Here is a 23599-nt window from a genome sequence, read left to right on the forward strand (position 1 = left end):
TCAACACAGTCACCATTAGGGCTAACACATTTCTCCCAACGTGTAACAAGTTTTTTCATTCCGTCACTGAAAAATTCTTTTGACTTTTCTCGAATCCCGGACTTGACAGCTGCCTTCACCTCATCGTCCGAGGTGTAACGATTATTACCTTTGAGGTCTCTCTTGAGTAAAGGAAAAAAAATAAATAAAAATTGCAAGATGCAAGATTAGAGGAATAAGGAGGGCATGGAATCGGTTCAAACTTCAGGTTTCGCAGAGCCTCTCCAGTTGCGCGCTAGGTATGAGGATGAGTGTTGTCATGTTGCAAGATTATTGACGCCAGGCTGCCTCAAACACAACAAATAATCACCTTGTGCCAATAATCTTTGGTCGATGAGGTGAAGGCAGCTGTTAAGTCTGGGATTCGAGAAAAGTCAGAAGAATTTTTCAGTGATGGAATGAAAAAACTTGTTACACGTTGGGAGAAATGTATTAGCCTTAATGGTGACTGTGTTGAAAAATAAATATATGATTTTGAAGCTTAAGAATTGTACTTTAATGTGCTTTTTGCCCGATCTTGATATTTGTTTTTGTTTGTGTTCTACAAGCATGTGTGCATTACTTTTTAGCCTACCCTTGTATATTAATAAATTAGTAAGCAAAATTTTATACTGAGAAGTGATACCTTTACATTTTGAAGAAGAAAGAAAGCAATTACTATGATGACATTTTTAAATATGAAATTTTATGAAATATGAATATATATTCATAAAAATCATATTTGAAAAATTTGTAAGAAAACTAAAATTCAAATAGTGCAAGTTATTAATTAATTGTAATTCTCAACTTTTTTTACAAGTCATTTTATTTGCCAAAGTTTTACTTTATTTTGATTTCTTGCAGAATCGTTTTTTAACTTTGTGAAATCCAACTGTTTGTCACTATTTCAGTAGAGATAATCGTATCTTCAATTTTCATTGGAATACTCAACTGCAATACTTCATTTACATATTGATATCCCCAGCAGTAAGTGGACTTGTCCTATCAGCTTTATAAGCTAACTAATTTTCATTTTCACTCTTCAACAATTCAGATGGTGCAAGTTACTTATTAATTAACTGTAATTCCTGTTTGGATAAAATTACTAAAGCTCTTGATAAAACTTATTTATCTTTTTTAATAAATTCTGCAACTTACCATATACTCAAAATATCAGCTTTGCTAGGATTAAATTAGATTTTTTCTTCGTGTTTTGTATGTGTCAAAAATTTTGATCACTTACTTTATTTTAAATTGTTTAATGGCCTTATTTATTATAATTGGGTTTTTTTACCTATCTCACTGAAAAACCTACAATCTTCCTCTTGTGCATTCTCTCCATTCTTTCATTTGAATGTATCTTAAAGGACCATTTTTTATTATATTTCTCAAAATTTAAATAATTTTGATTAAAATAAAATGTAAAAACATATTATATAACTTGTAATTTTATATATTTGTATTTATTTTTATATATATCTGTTAATTTATGGGGTAGATATCAACTGTTTTTCAGGACTTTTCTATTTATTTGTAAAAATAAATAAATAATAAAATAAAATATAAATAAAATAAATTTATGTTTTTAACACAACATTTATCTACACTAATAAATAAAATACATACTAAATTATTGGGTTGCTCAGAAAGTAATTTTGTTTTTTTATTACTAGAGGAATTAGATGTATTTTTACCAGCCAATTTCATTTTAATTCAAATTTTCATTAAATACTTTGATAGCTGACATTTTAAGGCTTATTTGTAAAAAATTTTGTTTGATTCTGTACAATTGTTTTTTTCTTTCAGTGTCCCATTAAACATGGAAAATTGAAAGCATCATTTTTGGCATATTTTGCTTTTTTATTACCAAAAAATCAAAATGCTATTCAAGCAAGAAAAAACTTGTGGTACATATATGGAGAAGATGTGTTGAGAGAAAGACAGTGCAAAAAATGGTTTACAAAATTTTGTTCTCGCAATTACAATATTGAAGATGCACCATGTTCTGGATGGCCAGTTGAAGCCAATGAAAACAAAATAAAAGTACTGATTGAAGCAAACTGCCAAATAACAACATGTGAAGTCATTAAGAGATTAAATTTGTCAAATTGAACCATTTATGGTTACTTGAAATTAATTGGTTTCGTTTCAAAGCTTGATATATGGGTTCCACATGTTATTAAAGAGAGATGCTCTCTTTGGTAGGATTTTAAGGAAATTTTTTTTGAGCTTTTACCAGACAATTTAACAACTGATTCAAAAGTGTACTGCCATCGAGTAAACAAATTGAGTAATATCATCAAACAGAAAAGGCCAGAATTGATCAACAAAACAGGTGTAGTGTTTTATCACGATAATGTCAAATTTCACACAAGTTTGGTAACTCATCAGAAACTGTTATAACTTAGATGGGACCTGCTATTACAGCAACCATATTTGCCAGATCAGGCACCCTCAGATTATTACTTGTTAAAAAAAATTTGTATGGACCAGATACAAATTTTTTTAAACTGTAAGACATTTACTTGAAATGACAATCACAATGTCAAAAATCACTTGGATCAGTTTTTTGTAAGCAACAATAAAAACTTTTATGAATGTGAAATCACGCTACTACCAGAAACGATGGCAATAGGTATTTGACCAAAATGGTCAATATATAATTCAATAAAATATTTATTTATTATAAAAATATTGTGTTTTTTTCCCACAGAAAAAAATGAAATTACTTTCCGAACAACCCAATATATACAAAAGGTAATAAGATTTTATTTATTGAAATGTAAAGAGCTACTTGACATGTAGTAATCAGTTGTGCAATCTGTTTTTCTGAGTTTAATCTGGTTTCCCTAGACTTTAGTATCATTCTACATCTGTTTCCAATCTTAAAATGCTCATTCAAGCAAATCTTGATAAATCTTATTCTAAATCTCATTTGCTTTTTTCCACACAGAAAATTATATAAAAAAAATCTTGTAGCTGATAGCTGGCAATAACTTATCAGAATAGTTAAGGTTATTGCAATAGTAAGAGAATTTATGTTAAACCTTGAAAACAATTACTCAAAAATTGGCCTGTAGGCTTAATGATAGTTAATCAGTGTGTGTATAGTCTTTTCATTTATCAAAGTGTCAAGATTAACAGAGAACTGTACTGTAACCATGTCTTAAAGCTTCTCCTCAAGAAATGCACAAAGTTGTTTCACCAAGATAATGGTGCATCACACATGCAAACTTGGTTTCTTGAACTTGCTGATGATGAGAAGTTAAATCTTGAAAACATTTTGACAGTTAGAAACAACTAGCTCCTTGATTTAAGGTTTAGTGTGTATTGATAAACTTTATAATTTTAAATATTTTTAAATTCCAATAATGAAGTGTTTAATTCATTGACAAAGCATTGCTATTTTAAAATATAAAAATTTAATAATGTGAAATAGAAAAGTACATTCATATGCATATTTTTCCTAAATACATCACAAAATTTGAACAAATAACATGTCAAATCTAATTTGATATATTATTCTTTCAAATACACCAACATAGTTTAAATAAATAATGCAGTAAATTTGAATTTAATTTGTCTGCTTTATTCAAACTGATTTAATATTTTTTGATTTATCTCACTATAGTTTGATATTTCTTTATCATTTATCATTTTAATATAAAAAATTATAATTATGCATAAAAAATTACTATTCTAAATGTAGATATATTTTTATAGAAATCATTTTAATAATTAAAAATAAGCTGTCTCATTAGTTGCTAATAAATTTATTTTTACATACTCTAAAAATATATCTATAAAATGGACAAACAATATTATTAGTAAAATAAATAAACTATATTGAGTTTCTTTATATAAAGAAAAAAGAATATAAAATTACCTAGCTTTTTTCCAAATTTAAGAAATGACTTAATTGTTTTTTGATAGGTTGTCTGTAATTTGCCTTTCTCACCAGTTTCATATATATTTAAAAGATTTGAAGGACTTGTCATTTCATTTGTTTTTAATGGCAAAGGTGAAGAACTGCTTTCAGTTCTATTTGTCTGAAGAGATCTTTGAGCTTGAGGGTCAGCAAACTGCAAGTTTAAAATTTTAATTAATGCAAAGTTTAATTTATCTCTATAAATAAATATTTTTTTATATAAAATTATATAATCTGCTAAGACACAAAGAAAATGGCATTGATAATACTTATGTTTTAAAATTAAAATATCATATTACTTACTTTAAAAACAGATTCATGAGGAGATTGTACTGGAGAATTATTTGCTCCATTTGATATTGATGTAGAAAAATCAGTTCCTTTAGAAGGTATATTAATGGGTGAAAAACAATGTTCTTTACTAAAATGTTCTGTCATAACCCATCCTGTTCGACGTGCTATTAAAAAAAAAAATACATTATAAGTGAATCATCAAAATAAATATGTAATGTTAATTTTGTAAAAGATGCAAAAGTCAGCAATAAACTTACTTTTAAGAGGTGTATTTGGTTCGCTGTTGCAGTGAGATTCATCATTTTGAATAAAATCAGAAATTGGTGCAGTAATTAGTCGATATTCCATTAATAAGTCCCAAAGTGCATGTCGAACAGCTTTGCCAAGTTTGTTACATAATGAATTTACATCAACTTTGCTTGCACACCATATCTGAAATCTTATTAGAGCAATAGGACCTAAAAGTTAAAGAAGTGCATAAGTTTTTTGTTATTATTTTAAGATATTTTAATAAAGTATAAATAATTCTCCCCTTAAAAAAATATTTAGTATTTTTATTGACAAAATTTTATTATAATCAATAAAATTTTTATGTAATACATAATATGTGAACAGCATTTTAAAACTATAAATATAAATTGTTTATTTGTAATAGATTGAAAATGTTTATTCTAATTCAAAAAAATTTTATTTTTGATTTACTGAAATTATTCAAATCCATAAAAATATGACATTCAATACTAATATATTTTAAAAAATTTAATCAAAATATACATCACTACTAATAATTCCTAATGTCTATATCATGGGTAGCAAACTATGAAGCAATGTTTAATTTTGTAATTATCAGATAATATTCAGAAACCATAAATTATCATAAGTATTATTACATTAGTATTTTATAAATCATTCATATTATCTCTCAAATTATCAATTTTTAAGCTAGAATTTTCAATGACAGTAGAAATTTATTTTATTTTATGACTATGAAATGATTTCACTTATAATGCAGACAAAAGTAAAAATATAAAGCATGCTTTTTTATCCATTCTACTATACTAATTTTAAATGCTATGAAATACAATAATTATCTTTCAGTTTCTTATGCTTGTGAAATTTTTAAATTTCAAAAACATAAGAATTAAAAAATAATGCTTTAAATTAATTAATGAAGGCATAGCATCATAAAATCTGCAAAATATATATATAGAGAATATCAATGTTTTATAAATATTGAAAATTGTTGAATATAAATGTTTTTAAGTTGAATGACTTGAATTTTTGAAGCAATGCTTAAGTAGTGAAGTTTGTTTGGAACATAATGTTTTTTAGTGTTGAGTTAAATGATATGAACATAATATAGTATGATCCTCATGCAAATATCACATAAAAAGAAAGTAAAAACAAACTGAGTGAGGCATTAATAGTAGTGATGTAACGAATATTCGGTTACTATTCGATATTGGGCCTATTCAGCCTATTTTTCGCTATTCGGCCGAATACCAAAAAACAGAAGTAAAAAATAACAAAAACTCAGTAAATTAATCATTTTGCTATTTAGATTTAATGTTATCAAGTTAGTGTTGTTTGTTTATATTTATTTATAACTTATAACATGCACAAAATAAAAAAGAAAATAATATTAGTCACACGTATTCACAATTTATAATTACAAAGATCAGCACACGCACACACCTATTTGTTCGAGAATCGTCACACACATCTGAGGGTCTGATCCTTCCTATCCTTTTTTTTAAGCGCTCGTCTTTGCTCTTCGCTTTCTCTTTCCTCTATCGCTCTAGTCCATGTATGCCTATGCATACATCATAATACACACTCACGATACTTTCAATTCATCACTTTTCCGTCATGGATTTCCCATTTTATAATTATGTGAGTCAAAGCCTGGTGATAACAGAGAAAAGAGACAGATAGGACGTCGGTATAAGTCACAGTTACGATTTCACAGATTCAAGACAGCTTGGTAGCCCGAATGGCCCCAGGCTTTCACCCGTGCATGCTAAGTGACTTTCATTACAAGCATTTAGCTTTCCGTTCCAAAGCCTATCACAACAATTGTTTGATATTGACAACCATGAATTTCATGCGAATAAGCTGCCTCGAATTGTTCGATTATGTTTTCAACTCAATTTCATATTTATTTTCACATTTTCACTTTGCAATCCTTCTCTGTTCTTTTTCCGTTATTTACATGTGTAGGTCATTTCATTATTATCCACATTTGATATCATTTATGACATACAGTACTGCCATGACGCTCTTGTCTGTCCGCTACAACTGTCAAGAATTAACGTGATTGACAAAGCGTAGCTGGGCCAATAGAGAGCAGGGTCCTTGCCATAATGCGCTTTGTGCGCCAATTTTTGTACATGCGTTAATCAAGCCAAATAGTTTGGCTGAATATTCGGCTATTCGGCCACACTCCTGGCCGAATATTCGGTATTTGGCCTGAGGCCAAATATACTATTTGTTGCAACACTAATTAATAGCTTTTATTTTTGTTAGCACTTTCAATGATAACTTATGTTTATTACCTTCAGGTGAACAAAATTTAAGTAGAACACAATATTCTAATGCTACTGTTGAATTTCTTTTGTAGTACTTGCTAGAACTGGATGCAATACTATGTGTTTTACCCAACTGATCATAAAGTGTAGACAAATCATACACTGATAAAACGAAGATGAGCATCATAGAAGCTTGTACTTGAGCTTGACTTCCACAAGACATCTTCATTTGTTCCTATCAGTTTTGCAAGGAGAGATATTTCCACATTTGGAAGTGTTCCTTGTAGACACAGTGGAAATGCCTTGTACCTGAGGAAAACACACTTAGGAATGTTATGTGTCCTGAACTTCAAGAGAAATTGTAGTTGGGCATGTAGTTTCTGCTACTATTTCTTTAACCTCAATATGAAATAGAAAAGGTTTTTTGCAGTTTCCATCTTGTAACACAATACAGCTTAATTCTCTTGCATTACATTTGCATTTTTTGAGTGCATTGTTTTTTGCTTTATTTTTTGTGTGTTTGTTATATATATAACTCCTGCCTATTAACCATGGCTATAGACATCCCAATACCACAAAAGTATTAATACTAGTATCATGAGTAGTTTTAAAGTATCAATATCAATAATGGTATTGACATCAAACTTAAAGTATTGATACTGGAAATCTTGCTGACTGTCACTATTCAGTCTGTACTTGATTTTGAAATGTTTTGTTTAATTGAAAATTTTAATTTTAACATAAATAACATGCTTTATTATAGACAGCTATTATTAACAAATTATTAAAACTAATTTTCAATATAAACCAAATGTTATCAATATTGTATTAGTTGATTTGATATTTTAATATATTTTCTAGTTTTTCAATAATGTAAGATTTGGTTTCAGTTTGTGCTGAAACAGACTTTAAAATCTAAATCTGGTTTTGGTTTTGGATTCAGCTGCAAAATCCAATTTCAGTCAGATCTTACCTGCCTTTGAAAACTGTAATAATACCAGTTTGAGGAAAAGACAAGGATCAACAAGGAAAAATATCAATATCAGTATCAGTATCAGACCAAAAGTATTGAGTGCAAAAAGTACTCAGTATCAAAGGAAAGTATCAATATGGTATTGGTATCAGCAAAATTGAGATGTCTCTAACCATGGCATCCAAGTAGTGTGTGGAAGCAACAAAATCTAAGAGGAAGGCTGTAATATTGATGACTAAAGTGGGGATAAACTTATGAACCATAAAAGTGGTGCACTTGTAATAGATCTGGTGGCCATGTTTAAGATGGCAAAGTCAACAATGTGCACCATTCTTAAGAATGCAGTAAAGGCAGCAAATGTGGCTAAAGGTACGATAACAGTGATATCCAGGAGACTGCATGTTATTGAGATGGAAAAACTCCTCCTAGTGCAGAATAATGAGAATAAACTGACTGGTGAAATCATCTCTGACATGATTATTTGCAAGAAAGCAAAGCAGCTGCATAGAGTTTCCAAGAATGGGACATCACCATCCCTCACTAAAGTACAGTGATGCAATTTTCATTTTATTATACAAAATTTACGTATATTATTTATTATTTTCATTTTTTATTATTTAGGACATTTAATTGTGTTAATAGTGACATTTTTACTTTAAATTTTGTTTATTTGCTGCTTAAGTTTATCAAAATGAGTATTGTTTAGGATCCAGGAACAGATTAATTCATTTTCTATTATTTCTAATGGGGAAAATTAATTCAAACATTGAAAAATTCAGAGTTCAAACAGTCTCCTAAAACAAATTATTGATAAATTTGAAGTACAAGGTACCACTGTATCTACATTAGATAATACAGGGTAATTCAGAAGAATTATCTTATTTCAAATATTTATAGAGGTATCCCTCATATAACAGGTTCTGAAAAAGTGCCATGTTATGCAAAACCATGCTATATGAAACAAAGAACTAATACAAAATATGAGATTAGGTTCCAAAAGCTAGCAAAGTATACTATTCTTTTTTGTTCCTAAGAGAAATATGTTTATTAAAGCAATCAATAATTAACTAACAATCACAATTAAAAGTAATGTATTACATGTTAATATAAATTTTACTTAAATGAGAGTGTTTTCTTTTTACAAAGTATTGTCATCTTCTGAGCTTTTTTGTTGATCTTAATCAGAAATATCAGCAACATCTTCATTTTTTTAATTTTTATCATAAAAAATTTGTATGGATGACAAAATAAAACTATGTTATTAATCAAAAATTTGTTCTAGTGATGGTGTTTGTTCAGTCGAGTACTGAGTGACTTTTACCAGAATTTGTGTTTGAATACCAAGATACCACCATATTTCATTTGTCATTTTTATGAATGATTACTTATCTATCATTACAAAAAGTTTAATATCACCTACCTTAAAATGGTTAAACAAACTATTAAGTATGAAGATTAATCTAAAAAACAAAACACAGCGACAGTCTGAAAGCAACGACAATATCTGGTTGATAGGAAAGCTAGGGCAAGGAAGAAAAAAGTTGCACTTATCAATTTTCATTAAAGTAAACCTGATGAAAGGCACAAAAGAAACTGAAAATTTCAATACAGTGGGTGATTAGTTAACAAACATAATCCGTTCCAAGACTTTGTTCGTTATCCAAATTGTTTGTTAACCGATTATCGATTTACCATACGCTTTTATGGGAATTTGATTAATTCATTCCGGAGACTCCAAAAAATTAAAACTTTTTTACTATGTTTATTTATATGTAATAGTAAAAATACATATATATGCAGGTGTGAGATCTGTGGGATCGTTTATTTTTAATTATAAAATTTTAAAAATAATTTATTGTATAAAATATTGAGAGAAAAATTTTACAAAGAAAAGAAACTGCTGTGGCTCACTTCCTCCTGAAGGGAAGTTGAACTTCCTTTCTATCGGCAGAATTGATGATGATTCAGATGTGAGTTTTTGCACATGGTACTTGGCTGTCTGAGGAGGCCGATATAAAATGAGATTTTTCCCACCATTCTGAGAGTCCGCCATTCGAAGAGTTTTCCATACGATGTAGTGAGGTCACCATATTATTCAACGCAGTTCTCCATCATCATCATCATCAAATAATCTTTATTACTTAGCCTGATACTGCTTGGCATAATCAGGCAAGAAATTACAGAAACAATTACATTGATGTTACATGCAGATGACAATTGCAAAATAATCCGAAAACAAATGTTGGGAAAAAAGTAAAGAAAAGAGAAAATAATAAATAAATAGATATATAAAATAAAAATAAAATAAAATAAAATAAAAAAGAATAATAATAATAAAGTAAGTAGATGCAGTTAACAGTAAATGAACTAAAGTAAATAAATGCACGTATATACATTGACACAGCTGCATTACCTTACACATTTAAGTGTTACCACAGTTCATTCTAGGGTAAAAACGAAAATGTACATTATATTAAACATGCCGCATAATAGATGGTGAAATACCACAGGTTAACATATACCATTACAGGTGAAGGAACACATAATAACTTCATTGAATACGTTGGATAGTCTTTAGCCTTCACAGAATGTCTTGAGCCGCAGATAAACAATGATGCATATCAAGATGCCACTTATAGTTTAACGAATATCACTTCTAATCAGATAAAGTTTGATAAGTTCTTTGAAGAGGCCAAAATTGACTTTATTATGAACAAGGAAGTCTTGGTTTACAGGCCAGTCCATATTGTTTAGATTTACTTGCTGCCTCCAGCGGTGCCTAAAATCCTCAAGCATGGGGGCAGTTTAAAGATAGTGTAAGACACCATCTTGAATACCACAGAGATTACAGTGATCAATATCTATGAGATGAAATCTCTTAAGATATACATGAAAGCGTCTGTGTTCAGTTAAGAATTACGTCAGTTCATGACTGGGCTGCATCCATTTGTTCTGCATACGATTTTGGATTCTTGGAAAAAATCTCTTTGTAATGTGCTGATATGAGACCTTCGTCCCAATCAGCCTGCCATGCTTTGATGGCTTCGTTCCAAATGAGTGACTTGAGTTTCAACTTGGTGATGCGGTCATAAACATGATGATTGGTATGATTCAGTGTTGCATTAAGTGCCAGGTAATCTGCTCTTTCATTTCCCAGAGTGCCCTGGTGACCCCTGATCCAATTAACAGCATAACTGTTAGATGATATTGCAACCTCAGCGAAAATATCGATAGAGATGGGGTTTGTGATGTCTTTGTTTCTCAGTTTGGTCACAGTGGCACACTGTTGGTGTAGATATTTACGGGCATATTGACAAAATTGATGTTACACCATTTGATAGCCATTAATACCGCAAAGATTTCGGCTTGAAAGACAGAGCACTCTGGGTGCAGCTCAAATGTCTGATTATGGATCTCACCACTTGCATCAAAAATCACAAAGGCACTAGCTGTGCCTTCAGTAGTTTTAGAGCTGTCCATGAAACCTTCAATCCTCGTCAGTACTTCACGTGAAAGTACTTCAATCTCATACATGGAGGCATCAAAAATAGTGTCATTTATGCAGACATTTCTGCCCCTGGAGATCAGAAAACGCATGCTGCTGAAAAGAAGATAGTGCAATATGGGAAGTTTTCCAGCCACTACTGGGAGAGCTGCATTAGAGACAGTGGAATAACTCCGGGTCAGACGGATATAGGACAGTTCTCCCTAAGAAGTAGTTGCCCCAGAAAGGCCGTTCGCCATACTAATCAGTGCATAGAGGACAGAATTCACCATAAGATATAACTCAGTGCATCAAAAGAAGAAACTGCCAGATAGAATATGATGAAGACTGTTCATAGTTAATGAAAGTACCTGAAGTTAGTATAATCTAATGAGATTTATGTGAACTCTCTCTTGCGTATAGATAAGTTAGATGGCTGAATTTCCTCTCTTAAGTTAGGTTTAGAATATTATTGTTAATCCATTTTATTGTAATAGTATTTTTATTTGATTCCATTAAATATTTTGTTTTGTTATACTAAAAATATGGTCTTTTCAATGACTGAAATCCACGCCTATGTTCACTCCTCATACTTGCGTCCCTCCCACTCAAAATTCCTCGTTTACGCATGTTAATCGTAGATTAAATTGATCAACTGGTGTCAGGAATCCTGACGAAGAGAAGGTGATTACGATATCATCTCTCTCCGCCTTATTTACTTTAATTCCTAAAAAGCCCTCTGAAGAAACAGTGAACCAATCTCACTATTGTGTCAGTAAGTGACATAGAGTTAGAGTTAAACAATTCTATGCCCTTGGCTTCTAACAGTCTTGCATTTTTATTAGTCATGTTTTTTCTGTTTGTGGGGGTTAAAGAATCTGTCCAATGTTGATTGCTTTTCTCTTTTCTTCAGGATTTTTTGGAAGTAATTAATAGTATTGTAATTGTAGAGATCCCCAACCCCATTAACCTTATTCTGATTTGGATGCCACTTGGATGATCATTGTTCTGACATCCTCCCACTTCTTCAAAAGATCTTTAATAACAGATGTTGACATTAGTCCTCTTTCATCTTCCTCTTTTTCAAAAGAAAACTCATCTCACTGAGTTTCTTGGTATTCTTCATTTGAGAGTTCTTGGTTTCTATGGTAAGCGCAGTTCTTGACACTCCTTTTTTAAGGCTCCATAATATTATCAGTTTTTTTTTTTTTAAATAAAACGGTCAGAAAAGCACTTACAAAAATTCAGAGAACAGAAATCAACTAGCCCACAAAATATTATTTAAATGCAAGGCCCAGATGAAATTTAAAATTTGGTATTAAAACATTAACAAATATCTGACAGGACAGTTAAACTTTCACCTTTCATAAATAAATCCTGACACAAAACTTAACAAGTGCCTGTCCAACAGTCTTGCAAATACTATAAAAAATTATTTGTCAGAAAGGTAAACAAAAAGCTGGAATTACAAGGAAGAGTTTCAAAATTTGGAGGAATATTATACTATCCAATCGGTATCAGGTTGAGCATCAATGTTGACATCTCCTGCGCTCTGAAAGGTTTCAAATTGTTATCTGAAGACAAGGGAAAATCAATTGGTATTCGTTATTTTCTGTCACTTTTTTTAATGTTTGTTCAGTAAAGTGTTCATTATCCGATTTGTTTGCTATCCGAACTGTTCGTTAACCGATTACCCACTGTATTCTAAAATCTGTGGGCAAATTTGAGATGACATGCATGATTACTTGAAGAAAAAAATATTGAACAATGGAGTTTGTATTTAAAAATTGTGAAATTTTGTATGGAGGATTTTCCAAATTCTTGAACCATGTTAGAGCAAACCTGGAAACCATGTTGTACAGGGATATCCCCAATTTTTGAAACATGTTAGAGAAAAACCATGTTGTACAAGGGATACCTGTATTTTTAAAAATTAACAACAAAGAATGATAAGTAATATGAATGTAAAGGACAAATGTCTAAGTTTTAGATTATGAAAAATAAGTGATGCTAATGGCTCATTTATGATGCCCTTTTGGAGAAGTAAAAATGGCATCTAGTCAGTGGAAACTATTTGTTTACTACAGTTTGCACAATGTCAAATGGTAATCACTGCTCAGCATGAATTTCATAGAAAGTAATAAATAAATCCACCAATGGTTCAGAGTATTCACAGGTGGCATCAGCAGTTTGAGAAGGCAGGCTGTCTTTGTAGACAATAAGTCCAGGACAACCAGGTGTATCTGTAGAGAATGTTGAAAGAGTGAGAGACTTTTTTATGTAGCCCAAAGAAATCAATCTATTGCACAAGTTGAGAAGTGGGGGATTCCTCTTGGTGTGTGTTGAGGAAAAAATTTTATTACAAACCATACAAACTGCATAATTTGTAAGTGCTGAAGTCTTGTGATGCCAAACTTCTCCCTATATGCAAGAAGCTTTGGAGATGGAGGATTTGGACAATTTTTGCACCCAACTCTTTTTCAGTGAAGAGGTCACTTTTCATTTAAGTGTCAAAGTTAACTGTCATAACATTCACATAGAGGGCTCCAAAAATCCTCATACATGCATCTCACATGAACAGAACTCCCCAAAGTGAACATTTTTTTTGCACTCTCTGTATCAAAGATTTATGGATCATTCTTTTTTGCAGAAAAAACTGTGAGTGGCATTTCATATTTGGATATATTACAAATCTGGCTTTTCCCCAGTTGAAGAAAGATCTCTCAACTTAATTTTTCAACAAAGTAACCATCCCACCATCCCATCAACAGAGAGATTCATCATTTTCTTAACACATTTGCAATTGGATTGATCTAAGTGAACCAGATGACTTGGTGTTACACATTTGGCTTCCTAAATCTCCAGATATTATCCCATGGAACTTCTTCCTTTAAGGGTATGTGAAAAATCAAGTGTTTGTCCCACCTATGCCCACAAGTCTATGTGAACTTAAATAATGCATTACTGTTGCTTTAAAAACAGTTACCAATGATGACACATTGGAACATATTTTGGAAAAAATTTGCATATTGCCTTGACATTATACATGTGACTGAAGGAAGTCAAATTGAACATTTGTAAAAAAAAACTTAGATATTTGTCCTTTACATTCATGTATTATTTTATGTTGCTAATTTTTAAAAATAAAAAAATTTGAAATCAGATGATTCTTTCTGAATTACCCTATATATATTAGCCAAAAAATAAAAATGTAAAAATATATTCAGAATTAAATGTAATTACCAATTGTGAAAATAATACAAAAGTTACTAAGTTATGTTTTTTAATAATATGCAAAACAACAATATATAAATTATAGGCATTTATTTTTCTTAAATAAATTTCTTAGATTTTTAGACTGACCTGGACTTCTACATTCAGGATTTGGTTCATAAGGTGTAGTAAAAGTAAATTCTTCATATTCATAAGGTGCAATGCCATCTTTATAAGCAGTAGATGAAGGCAACATTGGACAGGAGATATGCTGAACAGGTCTTCCTTGGCCATCAACAACAGATACAATTACACAAGCCAATTCTAAAATAATATTAAAAAATATATTTAAAAAAATATACAAAATAAATTTTAAAATTAAATTCTGATCTGATAACTGAATCAGAAATGAAAACAAAAAGATATAATTATCAACACATATATGTGTTGATATTTATATTTACCCAAATATAAAGTGCAGTTTTTTTGTGATTTTTTGAAGAGAAAACTTGGATTGCATTTTACTTGCAAAATTTTAATCTTGGCGCCATATTTATGCCAAACCAAGATTAAAAGTACCATATTGTTGTTATATGATAGCATACAAAAGGTTATACTAAACAATAACATCTTTTAACATGAAATAAAATGTATTTAATAGTTTAACTTCAAAACTAAAAATATTTAATTAAAAAATGCTTTATGTTTGTATGCACAATGATTATCAGAAGCACTCTAGTCTGTTGTGTTAGGAGGAATTGGTCAGGCAACGTATTGAAAAAATCCAGAAGAAAGAGTGGTTATTTCCTTCATTCATTGAAAAGATTAATGATGCAAGTTTCATCAAAGTTATAATGAATTGTGAAAGACAACCCAAGAATGGAGAGGGACAAAATTTCTCAAGTGCCTAAGAGACTTTCAAGATTATATGATGCTAATTATAAGCAACAAGTTTTGTTTTATGCAAAAATCAAAGGAATTGTTTGGATGTCAAGAGACTCTGATGTTCAAATATTTATTTTTTCTCTTGGAAAAAGATCAAAATAGGAATGCACCTCATACTTAAATAAATATGGTATTTTATATACTAAAGAATGTAATAATTACTATTATTTACCAGTGGCAGTGTACTATGCCGGACCAGAGTCAAGGCATAGTAACCAAAACAAAACTAAAATTAAAAAACTGTGTCAGTACATGTGTCTGTATTCAGGAATTTCCTAACAATATGGCATGTATTCAATATAGTGGCCTTCTGTAATGTGATTTATATATTTCTATTCAATTGCAATGTGCCCAGGTTTTTGTATAGTGTGAGTGGTATCACACCTGTACAGGAGAGAACAACAGGTACAGTAAGCACCCTATCCATCCTCCACAGATGCCTTATTTCCTGGTCAAGTTCTGTGTACTTGCTAATTTTTTCAGTGCATGTGTTTTGTATATTGTATTGTTTGGAATGGATATATCTATAATGTATGTGATTTTATTGTGTTTGTCAATGAACATGATGTCTGATCTGTGTGGTAAATTGTTTTATCTCTGATTATGGCTCTGTTGTAGTACATTTTGTGCATGTTGTTTTCCAATACTGTCTGTGGAATGTATTTGTAGTATGGTTCATGGATGTCTAATAATTTGTGTTTCTTTGCAAGCTCTTGGTGTATTATATTTGCTACTTGATTATGTCTGTGTAAATAATCTGTGTGCCAAGAGCTTGCAACTGGAAGTGATGTGTTGTACAGTTTGTGACATTTTCTGCATGTTATTTGTGAATGTTGTATCTTTGAGTATGTGTTTTCTGTAGATTTTAGTACTTATGACCTGATCCTGTATAGCAGGGGTGACCAACAAGTCGATCGCAAAGCCAATTTTGGTCAATCGCTCGTGATGTCTTGACTTAATGTGTTACACTTGTAACCGAATGCAGTGTGTGAATGTAACGCGCAAACGCAACTGTAGTGATATCAGACCTCCACGTCCTCCCTCAGATACGATTTTGTCGGTCCATGTGCAATCCATTTGCGTACAGTTGTGAAGGAGGAATAAGAAATGTAGACAAAGGGTTGTAAAACTGAAAAAAAGAAAGGCGGAAAGAGGGACAGAGAGAGTAGGTCAGGACACAGTAGAGAGGGGAAGGGTAAAGTGGTGGTCCCCGAAAATGACAACGTTGAGTTTCAATTTTTCTTCTGTTTAAAATGTAAGTACCTTTTCTTCATGTTTTAAATTAAATTGTGGCTTTTCTTACCTATCTAAACATAATGTGTATTTCACACCTCTCCCTCACCACTTAGACTGTGCCCACTACAAGTCACGACACATTTTTAAGATAAAAAGTAGATCTTATGTACACAAAAGGGCTACCCCTGCTGTATGGCAATCATGAATCCTTCCGTCTCCCCAAAGAGGCATCCATGAGTTAACCACAGTTTTGTCAACAAAATCCTGGGCCAAGTCTTAGGGATGCCTGTCATGGATTGCCTTTTGAGCCCACGATTGCTTGATGATGTCTATGTTTTTTTATATGTTGTGTCGTGTCCATATGTTGTGAGAGTAAATTTAATGGTGTGTTATTTAAGTCTGCTAGAGTTACTGCTTTATGTAACTGTGATGTTTCTTGCTTTTTGTAGAAAAACTATCGCAGTGTCTGTATTTGTTTATAGTGAAGGTTAACTATGTCAATCAGGCCATGTTCGCCATCTTTACGGGGAAGGGTTAGTCTTTCTATGGAAGATTTAGGATGATGTTGCTTATACTTAGTAAGTATTGTTCTTGTTTTTGTTTGGAGCTGTTCAAGATCCATGTGAGTCCAATGTATAACTCCAAAAGAGTATATATATGAGTACTGGGATGACACATGTGTTTATTGCTTTAACTGTGTGTTTTGCATTTAACCTACTTTGGTATTCTTTAATTAATCTTTGCTTTATTTGTGTATGTTCTGTTAGTTTGGCCTGTTGGAATCCTAAATACTTGTAGAACTTGCCCTTTTCCATGGATTCAGTAACGTTTCCATTTCCAAGTGTAAAATCTTTCTTCAGGACTCCTTTTTCTATGTGAAGCATTTTGCATTTGTCTAGGCCAAACTCCATTTTTATGTTCTTAGTGTATGAGTGTGTGATTTGCAGAAGTTGATGAAGTTGTTTTTGTGCAGATGCATAAAGTTTTATGTTGTCCATCTACATGACATGTGATAGTGTAAACTGTGTTGTTTTTTCATGTCTGATATTGTAACCATATTGTGTGTTGTTTAACATGTTTGGATAATGGGTTCAGGGCTAAGCAGAACCAGAGAGGACCCAAGGAATCTCCTTGAAAAATTCTTTGCCTAATAAACATTTGGTTTGTTTGTATGGAAGTGTTATAAACCCTGAGATGCAGTGTTGTTCTCCAGTGCTGCATAGTGTTTTGGAAGAATGCAATGAATGATGGATGTATTTTGTACACATGTAGAATATGTAATAGCCAACATTTTTGTGTCGCATGCTTTTCTGTAGTCTATACATGTGTATGTTTCTGTGTTGTTTGTGTGCTTGCCGTAGAATGACTGAATCTATGAGTAACTGTTCTTTTGCATCCCTTGTGATTTCTACGGCAACCTTTTTGTTGTTCTGTAAGAATGTCATGTTCTTCAACATGTTTGTATATTTTGTTTGCAATACAGGATGACAATAATTTGTAGAGTGTTTGGAGACATATGATTGGTCTGCATTGTGTGGGGTCTGGGTTATTATTGTTTTTAGATTTCATGAAGGTGATGCCCTGAGTAAGAAATTTTGGCATGTCTTGTGAGTTGATGATGACATGTGTTAATGTTTAGCTAGTTCCTGGTGCAGTGATGTAAATTTTTTGTACCAGAAATTGTGAATGTTGTCTACACCAGGTGTCTCCCAGTTGTGTGTTCTGTTAACAGTGTAGCAGATGTCATGTACATTTATTTCAGCACAGGGCATAGTTGGTATGTTGTGCAAGTTTTTGTTCTTCTCCTTGATCCAGCCTGCATCAGCATTGTGTGTGACAGCACTGGACCAAAGAGAAGACCAGTATGTTGTGCGTTCTTCTGTTGGTGTGCCACTGTGCTGTGTATCAGTGTTTGTTTTGATACCAATTTGTCTGTAAAACAGTTTTTCATTGTTTGTACATAATTTATTTTGTTGTTTTTGTAGTGTACATGTTTTGTATCGTCTGAGTCTACGTGCTTTGGCTGAGTTTTTGTTTTAGTGTATCAATGTATTCTGTAATGTGTGTGTTGTGATGTTCGTGTTTTGTGTGAGTTTTAATTTTCTTGAAAATGTTTTTGAGTTGTTTCTTTAATTTGGGTGTTAGGTTGTTTTTAGTGTATTGTGTCAGCCTGCATAATTGGTGTCTAATGTCAATTATTTGTGTTTCTATTCTTCTCTGCTAGGCAGGCTTGTGATAGAATTGTGTTTTCTGTGTACCTGTCTATGATTGTATTTTCAGTCCATGGTGTATCACTACTGTGACTGCCCCAGCATAAACTAATGTATAAATGTCTGAGAGTGTAGAAATTAAATGAATGTAGTATGGTAGTAAGTGAGTGTTTACATAATTTAGCGTTTTTTGGTATTCATGGTCTTTGTATGGGATCTGTGCCTGTATATTTAGTGAGTATTTCCTGAAATATAAGTGAGAGTATATTAACCAAATCTATGTCTATGTTATCAGTGGTGGATGAGAAAGTGTCTGTAGTATCATTAATAATAGTTGTTGTATGTGTGCTATTATCAATGCTTGTTGGTGGATTATCCTGACAGGTACTGTCGACCCCCCTATAACACGATAGATACGTTCAGTTCTTTATGAATCAATTTTGTACGAGTCCTTGCCAATCACAGCCCGACACGTGTGAAGTTTACGGACTACGGCTGTTTGAAAGGTTTTCTTCCATAAAATTAATCGATTCTAGACTAATTTGACTCAACATTTCCAAAATATGTATAATTTTTTTGGGAATAATCCGTATAAACTATGCTATAAACAAAAAATTGTAGGATTACTTACCGAGTGTGCACCGTTCGACGTCGCCATTGCTCAAGCTTGTTTTCGTCATGGAGCGGTGCACCAAACGGTGGGTGATTTCTAATAAGTTATTTTTCTGCGAAAACTTCATTGAACTTTGGAGACATCATTAATATAAATAATTTTTATGGCCGTTGAATAAGAAATGTTTCTTTCACAAGAAATGTATAAAATTACAGTACTGTATTAGACTTACGGTACCTAATTTACATACTGTACAGACGATAGTAAACTCAACTTACTCGCCTAAACTCTCCGTAGCGTGGCGCTGGACGGCGGAAAGTAGTTCGGCTGCCCGATGACGTTTTACCGAATTATAGGAGTTTTTTTACCAGGTTTGTATGGATACCGTCGCAATTTTTTTGCCATCTTATAGGAATCATAATTATAGGAACCCGTGTTATAGGGGGGTCTACTGTAATGTGATCTTCATTAATGTTAAATGTTTCTGTCTGTTGATGTATTTGATCAGCAACCTGTTGTTTGATAAGTTCAAGTGTTGTTTGTGAGATAAGGTTGTTGTATATAATTGTTCTTTTTTGATCAACAACCCTTTGTTCAGTGACAGTGAGGTGAAGATATTGTTGTGTGAATCTATGGTGTAGTTGTTGTCTGTATGCTGTCATGTTTGTTTCAAGTTTTGTGATGGTGTAGTAAGTACAGATGATGAACTTGTTCATTTCTATTGTCCATTTCATCCATTGGCATGGTTTTCTAGCCTTTGTAGTCTGTGGGTGTATTGCCACAGAAGCATCAAGGCTAGGTTGGTTCCTCACATCTGTTGAGGGCATTGCAATAGCCATGCTTGGGCCAGTGCTGCTTTTATCACCAGTAACCAAGGGAGACTGTGGCCTATTTTTCGAACGTGAGCCTCTGCCTAACCGACGAACGCGGACCTTGTTAACCCAGGTGATGTCTGAGCCAGTAACATACTTTGATCTGGTTACTACCATGATAAATATCTCCACAGAATGTGGGTGTGGTCACTCTTAGCTTCATTTATCTCCAAAGACCTTACTGGCATGGGTGTCCCTACCAGGAGTTTGTGCTCCAGCCTGCATTGCCCTATGGATCAGTAAAATTACTGGGCTCTCTCACTACGACCAGATGGTGACCATGGGAAAGTAACTGAGTAATTATTATTATTATCATTATTATTTAAGTTCAAGTTCTTGCTTAAATATTTTAGGACTTGTCATAACCACTCATGAGGTTTATTACTATAAAATGGTAATAGGAAGCATTTGAATTAGGAGCCCATAATATTTATTTATGGGCTCCCAATTCAAATGCTTTTGTAATTTATGACAGTTACTTATAATCATAAAGAAATGGAATCACAATCCAATGTTTATACAGATGTATTATCACTTTATCTGTATAAGGATTAAAAGTATGAATGACAGAAAAAGTTTTTAAAAAGTGAATTTCATACTTTTTATGCAGTGTTCAATTTTATATGTAGTGTTATCATAATATACAGTAAATAATGATCTTAGCAGAAGCTATGCTTCAAAAAATGTTTAAACAAGTGGACTTCTAATAAAAACAATTTAGTATATTTTAAATATTTTATTGCCACTATTTACTTCTCTCTCTTAAACAGTAGGTTTTTTTTCCCTTATACTTTTATGCTGTCTTTCAAAAAAATCTCAAAAAATTATTTAAAATAGGCTTCACTATCCACAATAGTCAGCATTAATTTCAATAGTTAAAAAATAAATATTATGGAGATAGAAGCTTAGATAAATTACATTATAATAAGTGCATTAAAGTATAAAATATATTTTGTATACTGCTTTATAGCTATGCTTGAATATTTGTTAAATATATCAATATTAAAATAAATATATGTCCTATAACATACAGATATTACTGAAAATATATAATGGTTAAAATTCTTATATATGAAATAATATATATAACTAACAAATTAAAAAAATATTTGAAATAAATATAGTTACCTTTGTTTCCTGACACACCTGAACTTTGATAAAGAAAATGTAAAAAAACATCATCATCACTAAATGATGTTTGCGACAGATCATCAGGATAAGGCTACAATTGAAATAAAAAATTTAAATTTATGCTTTATTTATGTAAAAATTATCTAGTTTCATTTTTCAAGTACAGTAATATTCATCACAATAAAAAATTTATTAGTCATTGATCAACTTTTCAATTTAAGTAAATTTAATTCATGAATAAAATTTTAAAATATTATTAAAAATGGATCTTCAACACTGCTTGTTAAGGTAAACTATTCTATTTATGAAAAAAACATTTATTTAAACCATTTTCAGTTTTACAATTTGTTACAATGAACATATGAACATAATATAGGATTTAAAATAATTTAAAAATAAACAAACCAAAAAAATTGAACAAAACACCAATTTTAAACTTTTTAAGAAATTATTAAAAATTTTTAGTAATTTTTTTTTAAATTAGGAATTTTAGAAAACTAAAATAAGTTTAAACAATGGATAAATTTTGAGCAAGATCTGGCAGCATGTGTTAATATAAATGTAAGAGTCCATTAAAGAAAACCATTATTTAACACTGTTACACAATATTTTGGCTTTTCTTGCATTAATGAAAGTACAGAAAAAGTCACACAGTGTGTTTTTATACTGTATAACCCTTTTTATAACTTTTACACTTAATTTTATTTTTTCAAATAATTTTTTAAAGCATATTTTTCATTTTTAATCTTTTATTTTCATTTTATATTATTANAAATTTTAAATTTCTTCATAGCGCATCTAAAACATGTTTGTAGATTGTTATTATACTTTACAATTGTTTAAAATTTCTAGTAATTTCAACAGGAAATTTTATTTATTAAGTTTTATATATAAAGTCAGCAGTTTCTATGACACGTAGTAATACCTGTTAGAATGATAAACAAAATATTCTTCGCATGCGTATTGTCGACGTAACACATGATTACAAAGTCCCCTTTTGACAGATGATTTTTTGAAATGTATTCAAGGATATTAATGTATGTGTATACTTAGTGGATAAATATATCTTAATTTTAAACTTAAAATTATATTAAATTTAAAATTAGCTCAACGTAATTCTATTTAATATAGTATATGTACAATTTTATAGCACATATAGAAGAAACAAATGTTTCAAATTCTTCCAATTGAATTTATAATGGTGACATCTGGTGACAAATATATTAACCCCTTTGCGTGCCGAACTTTCTTGCAATGATAAGGGGTTTTACTGTACATCGCTAGTGCCGGGCGTACTTTCATTATTTACTCGGTGTACATACGTGATAATTTTTACTGATATCTTGGTGTCTATTCAATATTTTTGAATGAAATTTTTTGTTAATGTATGTAACATAATTTTGTATCCATGTGAGTGCTAGATTATGTTTAATTTAAATATTAAATTTCTTTACTTACACGAAAATGATGTTCTGGTTTATTATCTTTATATTTTGGAGTATGAAGAAAGTGCAGTAAATTTTGCCGAAGATAGACACCAATAGCATGCAAATGTGGAAATGCTTGAGCATGGAGAGTATAATGAGTTACATGAGTTGGTTCTTTTCCTACTTTTTGTATAAACTGAGTTTAAAAAATTTTCTCAATATTATTACCACAGTCATTACATATTAATAATAGTCAATGATAACATTGTAAATTTTATTACACTTACATGTACATCTTCTGGTGTTAATTTACACATTGAATTTCTTTTCAACATCATTGTAATAACATCTAATACTGCATCATCTAACTTACTTTGTAGTGCCTTTACAAGATCTTCTTTTATATCCAATCCTGTAATATATTACAGTGAAGACTTAAAATTTGTTGTTTTTTTTTTATAATTTACTCTTTACTTTTAATAATTTGTGGAGGCAAAGTTACAAGTAACTTACCAACTTCACTTATACCATGCACATGTAGTGCTATACAATGTCGAGGCTTTGGTGTTGATATTTTATTAGAAATATATGAAGCAGAATCATGAAATTGATCTTTTTCTGAAAGTCCCGAACTCAATCTTGGTCGAAATTCCTGCAACTTTAATTAATATAATTAAACTTAATAATTCTATTTCTGAATTTTATAAAATCAGAAATAGAATTATAA

The 23599-nt window shown here is 31.1% G+C and overlaps 1 protein-coding gene across 1 annotated transcript in view; it reads right to left on the reverse strand.

Moving 5' to 3' along the window:
* Positions 1-23599, reverse strand: part of LOC111624507 (KICSTOR complex protein SZT2-like) — a 317304-nt gene that overhangs the window by 6501 nt on the left and 287204 nt on the right. The window contains exons 42-49 of the mRNA XM_023367362.1: positions 23386-23530; positions 23160-23284; positions 22904-23068; positions 21443-21536; positions 14589-14762; positions 4498-4698; positions 4250-4404; positions 3905-4100 (exon numbers count right to left, since the gene is read on the reverse strand). Coding sequence (XP_023223130.1) covers positions 3905-4100; positions 4250-4404; positions 4498-4698; positions 14589-14762; positions 21443-21536; positions 22904-23068; positions 23160-23284; positions 23386-23530 — 1255 coding nt within the window. The remainder of the gene's footprint in view (positions 1-3904; positions 4101-4249; positions 4405-4497; positions 4699-14588; positions 14763-21442; positions 21537-22903; positions 23069-23159; positions 23285-23385; positions 23531-23599) is intronic.

Source organism: Centruroides sculpturatus, unplaced genomic scaffold (assembly GCF_000671375.1).
Source record: "Centruroides sculpturatus isolate CEXI.00-Female unplaced genomic scaffold, Cexi_2.0 scaffold256, whole genome shotgun sequence".
Taxonomy (NCBI): domain Eukaryota; kingdom Metazoa; phylum Arthropoda; class Arachnida; order Scorpiones; family Buthidae; genus Centruroides; species Centruroides sculpturatus.